The sequence below is a fragment of the Mauremys mutica genome, chromosome 8 (assembly GCF_020497125.1).
Source record: "Mauremys mutica isolate MM-2020 ecotype Southern chromosome 8, ASM2049712v1, whole genome shotgun sequence".
In the NCBI taxonomy this organism is placed as follows: domain Eukaryota; kingdom Metazoa; phylum Chordata; order Testudines; family Geoemydidae; genus Mauremys; species Mauremys mutica.
This window is the reverse complement of record NC_059079.1, coordinates 3,943,457-3,955,825: the sequence shown is the minus strand read 5'-3', so window position 1 is coordinate 3,955,825 and position 12,369 is coordinate 3,943,457. Positions and strand designations below refer to the sequence as shown.

Sequence of the window (12,369 nt, the reverse complement as noted above, 5' to 3'; positions counted from 1 at the left end):
ATTGTTTTATGCACATATCCCCATTCAAAACTAGTATATTATCCTAGTTTTATATTTTCAGAGTCTGTACATCTTTCATGATATCGATTCCCTTGCCTGCTCCCATGGACATCATACATTTCCTCATAGCAGCGAGCATGCAGTGTATTATAATAAGCTTCATGAGCACTGATGTAGGTATTACATCATCTGGAGGAAGAGGATGCATTATACATAATATACTATGCTACAAGAAAACCCACAGAAGCCTAATATTTAGAACATCAGATTTTATTTGGAAAGATTTTTGATAAACAAAGGCAACAACTAGGTTAGGAACAGGTTTCTGAGTAGCAGCTGCGTATCTGCAAAAAGAACAGGAGTACTTGTGGCATCTTAGAGACTAACAAATTTATTTGTCTCTAAGGGGCCACAAGTACTCTTGTTCTTTTTACTTGGGGAACGAGTGCACAGAGTCCTATTCTAACACCCAATCTACTGTAGTTAATAGGGGTCATTGAAAGGATAAAGGGGGTGTCCAGCATCTCTTGCTACTAGTTTTCCATTCACCTGTGAAATAAAAAGACAATCTGAGTCAGAAAGATGAAAATCCAGTTCTTGCTTGTCAAGTATCAGAGGGGTAGCCGTGTTAGTCTGGTTCTGTAGAAGCAGCAAAGAATCCTGTGGCACCTTATAGACTAACAGACGTTTTGCAGCATGAGCTTTCGTGGGTGAATACCCACTTCTTCGGATGCAAGACTTGCATCCGAAGAAGTGGGTATTCACCCACGAAAGCTCATGCTGCAAAACGTCTGTTAGTCTATAAGATGCCACAGGATTCTTTGCTGCTTCTACAGTTCTTGCTTAAAATTAAAAACTGAACCATGCAGAATCTAGTTTCCGTTACTTCCCAGTCCTTAGCAAGGATATCTTTAACAATCACTGCTCCCCCTTCTCCCCAAGGCATAGTATTACTAGAAAATCTTTTTCCAAGAGAATTCTCTGTAGCCTGCAACAAATATAACTTTCAGTGGTTAGGACTTGAGGAATTGGATTAAAAACAATTAGGGCTCCTTATTTGCAACATTTACCTAATACAGTGAAACACCGCTATAACACGATGATCGGGGTCCAAAAAATTGGATCGCGCTAAATGCAGGGTCGCGGTATAGCGGGGTTTACCATTTCAAGCTGGTCAGTTTCAAGCCTGTCGATTTCTCTTGGGCAGAAAACTACTTTCATTTGGGAACTGCCCATAGCAGTAACTGAAAGGGTGCAGCTCCAGCAGCAGGGGCTCTCAGCCATGCAGTGAGAGAGGGAAACACTTGGGGAGAGCAGGGGAGACATGCAACGGGCAGAGGAAAAGCGAGGAGCAGCTGGGGAGGAGAATGGCTCTTCTCACCAAAAGGGTAAGCGGGGGTAGGCGGTGGGGAAGGCACATTCCATTTTTTGTTTTTTTTTCCTTCGGGGGCGCTCCAGCCTCTTTTTTTTCTTTTTTGCGCTCCGGCGCCGCTCCGGCCATGGGTTTTTTTTTGTTTGTTTTTTTGGCGCTTCAGCGGTGCTCTGCCAGGTTTTTTCCTTTTTTTTCCCCCCCTCTTTTGCGCATCCGCGGTGCTCCGGCCGCTTTATTTATTTTTTTTGCGCTTCGGCAGCGCTCTGGACACTTTTTTTTTGTTTTTTGTGCACACTTCGGCAGCACTCTGACGTTTTTTTTCTTTTTCTTTTTCTTTTTTGTGCTTCCGCGGCGCTCCAGCCTTTTTTTTTTTTGACCTGGTGCGGCTGGAGCCACCTCACAATCGCGTTATAGCCGAATTCGCGTTATTGCGGGGCACATTATAGCGGGGTTTCCCTGTAATTGCTATAATGTGTGTACTTTGCAAAGCACTTAAAATATTCATTATTGGTCTGACTCTCAACACTCCTGTGAGATACCATAGAGAAAAGTGTGGTTATGCCAGTTTGACAGATGAATACATTGAGGCAGAGAAGTTAAGTAACTTGCTCAAAGTCACACGGTGAGGCAGTGGCAGGGTTGATTAATGAACTCAGGAGTCCTGACACCTAGCCACTAAACATAGTTGGAAATCCTGGTTCCAGCTAAGTCTTGGCAAAACTCCCATTTGGCTTCATTAGGAGCAGGATATCATCCATGTCCTCTACTTGAATATAGACTTTTGAGGGGGTGGCATTTAAGCATGGCACCAGAAAGCTTCCATAGAGAGGAGATGCACTTTTCAAGGTGCCAAGCTCCTGCCAGTCAGCCAACGCTTCCTTCTGTGAAGCTCACTACCAGTCATACGCAGCTGATGTTAGAGAGAGACAGATTAGGATTGCTGCACAAAAAAAATCTCAGGGATTTTTTTCTACTAGTAAATATTCCACCTACTCTTTTGAAACCAACACCTTGGGTCCCCAATGAATTATTTACAGTGTGGTACATTTTGTTCTTCACTAGGGGGCACTGGAAACAGTGATTAAAAAGCAGAGGACTAACCAGCACATGGAAACATGTTAAAAGTTTTACATGTGATTAATCTTCAGATATAAAAGCGTATTATAAATACATAAAAGTGTGACCAACTGCTGAGTCAGATCCTCTGAACTCTCCATGTACAAACCTCTCTAACCACTCAGTGACAGAGCTGAAGGTGGCAATTTTGCTACAAAAAAACTTCAAAAACAGACTCCAAAGAGAGACTGCTGAACTCGAATTAATATGCAAATTAGATACAATTAACTTAGGTTTGAACAGAGACTGAGAATGGTTGGGTCATTACACTAATTGAATCTATTTCCCCATATTAAGTTCTCCTCACACCTTCTATGGGTCATCTCGATTATCACTTCAAAAGGTTTTTTTTTTCTCCTGCTGATGATAGCTCATCTCAATTGATTGGCCTCTTACAGTTGGTATGGCTACTTCCACCTTTTCATGTTCTCTGTATGTATAAATATATTTTCTGTGTGTTCCATTCTATGCATCCAGTGAAGTGAGCTGTAGCCCACGAAAGCTTATACTAAAATAAATTTGTTAGTCTCTAAAGTGCCACAAGTACTCTTGTTGTTTTTAAAGCATTTTTTTTTAAATAAGGTTTCAGAGTAGCAGCCGTGTTAGTCTGTATCTGCAAAAAGAACAGGAGTACTTGTGGAGGGTCCCACTCAGATGGGGCACTAGATTCCTATTTAAAATACTTCCGGTCTCATTTTTTCCTGTTTCGTTTGCATCTTTGAAGCCCAGCTGCACAGCATTTAGCCTCTTCCCAGCAGGATGAGCTAGCACTTTGAACTAGCCTCTCTTGTCTCATCTGCTTAGTGAATCACCATGATGCTGATAGGGAGGGTGGGGAAGCAGGGAGCATTTCTTCAACAATCCCTCTCTGGGCATTAGTTGCAGAGAACAGCATCCTCTTAAGCCAGCTGGCTGTGCCTGGGCTTTGAGAATACTGAGACAAGCTAATGGTGCTTTAATATATCAACACAGCCACTAACCTAGCTGTCCAGTACCCCTACATGCCTCATCTACAATCCCCTCACCAATCTTTTATGAAACGTTTATCTCCAGCTTCATTACCCTAATAAGATGGAATGTTTTGTCCACCAATAGCTCTGGCAGTGGATGATGAAAGGAAGAGCACTGAGACAAAAACACACAGGCATGCACACTTTCTCCCCCTGACCCAGCCAGAGAAACTTACTGTAACCATTGGCACAATGTATCGCCAGTTTTTATTCAGGGTTCCAATGTGATCCATCTCTTCTCCTGTGAGATTAAAGTCAAACACCTAAAACAAAAAAAATTAAAGCTTTATTCTTGGACTGTGGTTGCCAGTCTCCGTAGTTCCCGAACCTTGCCACCCTGTCTTGTTCCATTTGTAACAATTACAGCCCACCTCCCTCTGACCTGATCTCCTTCAGAGACCCAACAAACAAGAGGCGTGGCTTGCACCTGCATGCCTCAGTATACCAAGACACAGAATGAAATAGTAACATCTAGAAGCATCAACCTGGGGCCTTGCAACATTACCCATACACACACAAAGGAACAATAGACTGGAATAATTTAAAATGTAATTACAGAATGCTTTTGTCTGGACTTTAAAGGAAAAACTCACTGCAATATTAGAAATTCTAATAACTGTATTTAAATTTAAAAAGGGTAAATGATTAAACACTGTGTTTGAAACAGTATTACAAAAGAATTAACTATCATACTGGAAGCTGTAGTCTTGACAACCTCCTGATGCAGAGATTTCATTTTCCACTGGGAAGCACTGAACATTAGAGATTAAAGGAAAATCTCTCTAAACAGGCCAAATCCTGAAGTTTCTACTTAGTTTGTACTCAAGCAAAACTCAGACTAAGAACCGAGTCAGGACTGGTCCTGTCTTTTTTACATTTGTTCATTAACAGGGGTTGAAGCAATTTGACAAAAAATGAGATACAGGGCTGGCTAAATCTGGAGGTCTTTATTCAGGGCCTGATACTACAGCTCTTGCTCACACTGAACAGGTGCAGTCCCATAGAAATCAGTGGGACTGTTCCTGTGAATAAGCGCTACTCAATGGGCCAAATTCTGTTCTCAGTTACTCTGTGTCTACATTAGTGTCATGCCATTAAACTCGATGGTATTACTCAAGATTTATACCAGTGTAACGGATGGCAGAATTAGGCTTAATACAAGTAAGAGTTGCAGAATTACACCCAAGATTTTAATCTTATCCAGCCAAACTCCCAAGAAATTTTGCCTGAGTAAGGGCTGAGTAAAGATCTCAAGATCTGACCCAGACAGACTTACCTCAAAATAACTTTAAAACTTTGGTTTCCAGGGACTTCTAAAGTGAAGTGAACTGGCTCAACTGTAGCTCAGGAAAGAGTTTCTTTAAAATTCTACCCTCACTAATCCTATTCCTGCTAAGGAGTATAATCAGAACAGCAGCTGATTCCAGACACCCCAGTCATTGAATGGGAATAATAAAAAAGAGTGGCAGTTCTTTCCAAAAACTGTTTTGCCGATACCATTTTAAGACAAATTACTGTTTACTTATCTAAGATAAGGGCAAACTCCAGTGCTAAATTAAGAAAGACAAGGGATTTTCATTTAAAAACAAGGAGTGGGTGATCAAACCCTTCTGTCACTCGAAACTTAAATGAGTTTTTTTCCAAAAATTCTTTCCGCCCATCTGCATCTACAGACCTGTATGTAACTGGAGAGCTGGTAACGAGTCTTGGGATGAGTACCCTGTTTTTTGTGGTGTGCAGTTACTAACATTTTTTCCCTCTAAGGAAAGACATTAAGTATTTGCATGGCTAATAAAAGTGCTCCTTTTTGGGGAAGAGCTCTTACCTGGAGATTTTGCAGAATGCGGGCCGGAGTGACGCTCTTGGGAATGGAAACCACCTTACGCTGCACTTGCCACCTATTACACAGGGAAGGAAGAAAAACCTCAACTTCTACACATACAACCCAAGGGGTGGGGAGAGACACAGAAACATCTGTTCCAAGCAAACAATTCCCTCTTTCACTTGGCGGCGTATGCATTTTACATATATTTACTCCTTGCACCTTGAACCCCTTTTCTGGGCACTTGATGGCTGTGAGGTGAGCTGGACAAGGGTTTACCTTAGAACCGACCAACAACAATCTTGAGCAAGACAGAATGGTTACTAGACTACTTCATTGAGAGCTGCAGCTGATCAGTTTTGAAAAAACTGAAACAAGATCAAGATGTCTCAAGCTGGACTGCAAAACCCTTTAGAAAATTTTGGCCCCACTAACTTCCATAAGGTAAACCAAGAAGAGACTCCTGTTCTCTCTAGTCCCTTGAGCAGAATATCATTCTTCCTCTCATCCACCTTCTACTAGCTGACTAACCAACTCCAAATTTGTGCTGTTGTGACTGAAGATGAGTGTGACAAAGGAGTTCAGGGGCCAGGCAGGCGTGTCCCACGGGCCATAGTTTGCCCACCTCTGTCCTAGATGTTGCTGAGGCCCCTTGCCTCCCATTGACAACTACCATGACTCTTAGAAAGTCCTCAGTGCTGTATAGGATCAAAATCCTAGGCTGGATTGTGCTGCATCAGAAATAGAGGAGAAAATAATGGTTTGTCAAGTGGAAGAGAGATGAACTAGTAGGCAATTTTATTTTAGGGTTCTTCATGGCTATAACACTCTATTGACAATAAAACTACTGTCTCAGTCAGAACCCCTTTAACTGCGTGCCACTTGCGTCAATAGGGCCAGTGATGAATACCACCCTGTCTCAGAACTGTTCAGTACCTGAGGAGGATTTGAGCAGGTGATTTCCCATATTTTTCTGCCAGTTTTTTGATCCCAGATTCTTCTAGAAGTACTGGTTCATCGGGGTGCTTCCACATTCGATCAGGAGAGCCAAGGGGACTGTATGCTGTTACTACCAGCCCTCGCTTATTACAATGAGCTATTAGCTCATTCTGAGCAAGGTAGGGATGACATTCCACCTGTTAAAGCAACACACAACAGAACAAAAAGAGGACTGAAGTCTGTTTCGGTTGTTGGGATTCCCATGATACAATAGTTTACTGCTAGCCGGAATGAGAAGTCACCTTGCGGGTTACGGCAAAGGAATTAGGCTGCATAGCTAACTAAGGGGAGGTAGCTGCGGGCGGGGATTTCTACAAGTTATCCTCACCTACCTTGTATGAAGATACTAGAATTCTCTGTGCAAGATGTGAACTTGAATTCAGACAGACTCAGCGTCCCCACAACCTGTATCCTGGTACAACATGTAACAGAGGATTTGACCAATTGGAAATACTTTTTTAGCTGAATGGCAAACTTCTTGCCTTAGCCTGAGAAACTACTCGATCCACTAAGACCTCCCATCATGCCCTAAAATGCATTTATTGAGCAAGCCTGTTTACACAGCACTCAGTATAAGGGAATGCAGCTGGTCAGCTTAATCCATGTTGGGTTAGTGTTGTAAACAGATTTTTAGAATAATGTTCCCATTTTCTTAGATCAGCTGCCTTTAGTAGTATTGATTCTGAAGCAATATTGACTTGCCCACACACCCTACCAGGAGTAGGTAAGATTGCCATTCCATGGCTTCAGTCCCATCTCCTAGATAGCACCCACAGGATTGTATTTACCCCTTGAATTGTGAGGGTGTGATGGCTATTTGTTACAGAGTGATCACAATCAGAAAATTACCAATTCCCCAGCTGCTCGCAATGGCCATGATGGCTGATTTGAAATCTATGTCTCTCTAGGATGCTGTGACCTTTTCCCCCCGCAGGTGAGGCTCTTGCTGCTACAATCTGTGCCTTTGTCACTGCAAGATTAAGCTACTGCAACGCACTCTCGCCATAACGCCACTCAGAGTAATGCTGGTGCGGAATGCAACAGCCTGCATGCTTAGTGGAGTTTCTCATCATGAATGCTTGACACCAGTGTTCACGTTCTGCCCTGGCTGCTTATTGGCTTCAAGGCTGAGTTTAAAAGTATTCATTCTGGCCTAAAAAGACCTAAATGTTCTGGAACTTTCCTACCTGAGGAAGGGACTTTCTCCATGGTCCTTACCACTTCAGCTGTGATTAATGGAAGTGCTTCAGCTGAAGCAGTGCAAATTAGACCAAGAAATCCTTGAAGGCAAACTTTTCTTCTATTAACTTTATTTGGCAAGGCTAGCATAAAGGGTTGCAGGACAGGCATAAACCCATCCCCCAGGGAACTGCCCCGGCACAAGGGATTCCTGTGCCTGGCACAGATCTGTGCCATCTCTGCAGGAGTGTTGGCTACAGGGGTCAATCTAGGGAAGGTAAGGGGCAGACAGGGGATGGGAGGAGGCATGACCAGGCATTCTTGCACTCCAAGTATTCTGCACTCCTGCAAAGCCTCATGGGGACTACACAAGTGAGGGCAGCCCTCAGGGCTGCACTAGCCTGCATGCAGGGTGAAACCCATTCACCCAAACACACAAATAGGGTGGGAGCCAGGCCTGTCCCCGCACTGGTGCCTGCTCCAGTGCAGGGCTAACTCTGCTCCTATGGTCATACACCACCATGCACATTATTTGTGCTCAACGAATAGTGGTCATAGGAGCTCACTCCTCATATGGATAGGATCTGCATAAAGAAGAGTAGACACTAATGTACCTTTCCTGCACAGACTTTGCCCTTTCACACAGAGGCCCATTCCCACTTGCCTGCGTTTGTCTCACCTGTAGTACAGCTGGTTTGATAGCAGCCATGTTGAGGATGTCATCAATCTGACGGCTGTTGAAGTTGGACAGTCCAATGGCCTTCACCAGACCTTTCTCCACCAGCTTCTCCATAGCCTTCCAAGTTTCCTTGTAGTCAGTGTAGTCAAAACGCATCATGCCATCAGGGTTCTTTGGGAAAAGAGTATCTCCTCGTCTACAACATTGCAAAAAACAGTATAAACACAGTGCACGGAGATTTTTATTATAGTAAATGTCCAGTAAAAGAAATATTCTTTAAAATACTCGTAAAAGTCCAATACATGCTTTACAAGGCACTGTGTGAGATAAGCTTACATCTCCTTTAGATTCCAATATGCTTATTTACCATATGGAAACCTGGTTGGTATATGGTGTCTTTCCTAGTCAAAGTAACTTACTGTAGAGTACTCAAAGCTATCTACCTATAATGCAGTGACTATATGAGAACATGGCCGTCATTATACACTCAAGCAACACTTCACCCACAGACTCTGACCTTAGAAAATATTGGATTGAAAAGAAGAATGTTTGCCAGGACAGAGGTAATCCCTTCAGAGTTTTTGAGGATTCCTACAGGAATTTTAAACTTCCATCTGGAGCCAACCTGCTACCGAAAGGGACTTTGGTTTTACATTCATCCAGAAGAGGGCGCTTGGAATAGTCCAATATTCCCTTTCCCTGGCACTGTACTGCAATGTCAGCAGTGGATATGAGCTCAGCTCCCAATGGGAATATGTCTTAAAAAAATAAAAATCACACCTTCCTGCTCCTGGGTTAGGAGTGTTTCCAATTAGCCACAGCAACACATACAACACACACAGAATCCGGCTGGCCTGGTGACACAACAGTGCATTGTGGGAGGGATACAACTGGATTCTGAGGAAAGCAAGATGGGACAGGGGCTGACCAAGCTACTTAAGGAGCATCTCTGACCAGCTGCACTGCTGCCTCAGTCTTTGGAGAGACACACACACTTTCCTATGCTCCCCCAGTTGAAAGGAAAATGTTGGGACTGCAAAAGTGGCAGGAGTTGGGAGTGAGGGATCAGGGGCATCAGACTGAGTGGGAGGGTTCTTGCTCAGTGCATGGATAGACTGAGCACCAAATATAATTTAGAATACAGCCTTATGAGCTGCTGTAGGGGGAAAACAGCATCACATGTCAACAGAAATGCCCCTGAAACATGGTTTCACGTCTAGCTTTTTGTGTATTGGGGTGAGAGGATTCATCCTCAAGCCCCATGGACACTGTGGTTCTAACTGAAAGCATCAGTTCCCATTTAAGTACAACCCTTCAGCTCAACTTCCCCATACAGCAGGTTTTGTTTTACATCTGATCATTCAGAGACTGGAACCTTTAATGCATTGCCTCACTAAGCTACCTAAAGGGATATAGTTAGTGCTAAACAGTCTTTTCTTGTATCACTCACAATGTGGTACTCATCCAGTTTGGGTCACATAACACTTCTAAAAAATGGAAACGCCTCTTTGAGAGCTCCCAGGAGGCAAGAATTTGAGTTCCTCTGAATCTGAGAGAGAGCTGGCCTGTTGAGAGGATCTCCTGTGTAACTGATCTGACAGAGGCTCATACTTAATAATAGCAGGTCACATTTAGTCCATCCTTCTACAGCTATAGGATTGGCCCTTACAGTGTATACTTAAGTGTTTTACCCAGTCCAGTATTAAATCAATCACTCAAGCCCAAGCTTAAGCCTGATGGGACTTCACCATTCCCCTGGGAGACTATTCCACGCTAATAGATCTTACCTTCGGGAAGATTTTTCCTTCGTAACAGGTCAGATTCTCAGCTGGTGTAAACTGACATAACTCCATTTAAGTCAATGTAACTACACCAGTTTACAACACCAGGGATGTGTTTCATTAATCCTGTTATGCCTAGTTAAGCCACTTCTAGCTAACTCACTCAGATCCCAAGGCCACCTAGTGCTGTGATTTGGGAGATGGCATATTATGGACACATGGAATATTCAAAGGCTACTTTATAAATATTATATGTAATCTGTATGGGCCAAGAATTTGTTTAGCTCCATAGGGGAGTTACAGAAATTTCCTGCAATAACTAAAATCACTGGGAGATAATTAATACAAATTCCTAGACAAAAAAACTGACATGACACTGTGACCAGAAGGGACAGGCCCTGTGGGAAGGCTTTGAAGTACTTTGTTCCTATCATGATCTCCATGTGGAAGATGGATGTCTGTCTGGTAAACCAAAACCTGCATTTACGGTTTTTATCATGTTTTCTCTGGAATGCTTTTGTTCTGAATAAATAATACTTTGCTTTATGAAGGCTGGCTGATCAGTGGTTAACCCTGGCATTGCCCCTGAAAGAACAGGACTGCTGGCGCTGAACTGCAGTCAGATCTGCTAAGGTGATCACAGGGAATTGCAGGAGGAATTGCAAATCCCCCGTCTAGGAGTCATCCCAAAAAAGGTGAGGCCTGAAACCTAAGTGGGGGTGCCCTCCTAGAGGCAATGCAGAGGTCAGAGGTGCAGTTATCTCAGGAACTGTGACAGTACATATCTAGTAATGATGAGGATTCCACTGCCTCTCTGAAAACTGGTTCTGCTCCCTAATTGCTCTGACTATTAAACCACATTTAGTGCAGTTTAAAAATCAGATAAGACTTAATTTCAAGTTTAAATCCACTATTTATAGCTTTATAATTGCAAACTAATGAGAACAATTATCAGGAGATATCCATCTTCCTTGTAGACGGTTTCCAGATTTTACTAATGCTAAAACTCATTTCAAATGCAAAGAACTGGGATGAACTGGAAACATTCTTTGTCTGTCTGTCCTTAGGCAAAATGCATATGCACGTTTGGAGGGACAGCAGTGGGGGCCCAGACTAGACATTTCAAGCTCACCATACTAACAACATCAGGAAATACCTTGCAGGCAATATCTCTGGCAAGAAATTCACAGCTGCACAGTAACTAGCCTCCAGTTATAAACAGATGGTCGGCACTACTTTTATACTTCCTGCTCTCCTCCCATGCAGAACTCACTCGAAGGCATGTGGCCAGTGCATGAGATACAGATCCAGGTAATCCAGTTTCAGATCTTTCAGAGATTTCTTTAAGGCTGGCTCCACATCTTCTGGGTGGTGCTTGGTATTCCATAGTTTTGATGTCACAAATAGCTCCTCCCTCTTAACAGGCTTTTAGAGACAGAGGGGAAAAAAAAACATATTGGCACAGGTTCACATCAAAGGCTTATCTGAATACATCAAAGGCACTAGTCAGAAGAGGAATGGCCAGTGACTCCTTAGCCAACTCCTAAGGCAAACAACCACCAGAGTGTAATTAAAATAAAGAAGAGAGTAATTTAGAACCTATGAATGAGATTTTTTAGAAATGCATGGGATGCAGAATGGAAAGAGAAAAAGGGTTTCATATTGAAAAGTAAAGTTCTAAAATATCTCACAGCCTCCCCTCCTACCTCCAAATACTTTTTGAAACTTAATGGAAGTTTTGCAAAACCACAAACATTTCTCCAAGTTCTCCCATCACTAATCTAAAAACTGTCCTCTAAACTAATTTCAACAAAAATTATTCCCACACGCAAATTGATCTGATTAGCCATTACTGAACTACACATGGCCAAAGTGGACAGACTGTTCCATTTACGCAGATGTAAATTGTTATTTATTTATATTTCTGTTTTATGAATCATGCCCATGAGACAGACCCAACTAGCTTCTGTAACTTGCTGAGCTCATGACACTATTTACCAAGAGTGCTACTCATGGAAAGAACAACAAAAATAAAAATAACCCAATAAATCTTCCTACTTGGACTTTTTTTTGGCAAGTGCAAGAAATGTGTTTCACATACTCTGCCCAGCTGCTTAAAGCCCAGCATATGAAACAGTTATAAGGTTAAGCAGCTTGATATTTATAAATAAATAGAAAATGTGTATGTTACATACTATATACAAAGGGTGAAATCCTGGCGTCATTGAAGTCAGTGGAAGTTTTGCCACTGACTTCAACGGAACCAGGATTTCAGCAGTCTCTGAACAGGAAACTGATACATTGGAGCAATAACTATAATTTTCTTAGTTTGTTTTTTCCATATAGATTTCACTGTTATTTTTGTGCTTGACCTACGGTGTTCAGAGAAAATCTAAAAAAAAATAATATTT

General features: G+C 42.5%; 1 protein-coding gene across 4 annotated transcripts in view; it reads right to left on the bottom strand.

Annotated features, from left to right (window-relative positions):
* Window positions 1-254: 254 nt before the first annotated feature.
* The window catches only part of AKR1A1 (aldo-keto reductase family 1 member A1), a 39,111-nt gene continuing 26,996 nt past the window's right edge, over window positions 255-12,369 (bottom strand). For all 4 annotated transcript variants that reach the window (XM_045026949.1, XM_045026954.1, XM_045026953.1 and 1 more), the window contains 6 exons: window positions 11,232-11,383; window positions 8,178-8,373; window positions 6,257-6,456; window positions 5,324-5,396; window positions 3,675-3,761; window positions 255-549 (listed from right to left, as the gene is read on the bottom strand). In XM_045026949.1, coding sequence (XP_044882884.1) covers window positions 484-549; window positions 3,675-3,761; window positions 5,324-5,396; window positions 6,257-6,456; window positions 8,178-8,373; window positions 11,232-11,383 — 774 coding nt within the window. In that variant the 3' untranslated portion in view covers window positions 255-483. The remainder of the gene's footprint in view (window positions 550-3,674; window positions 3,762-5,323; window positions 5,397-6,256; window positions 6,457-8,177; window positions 8,374-11,231; window positions 11,384-12,369) is intronic.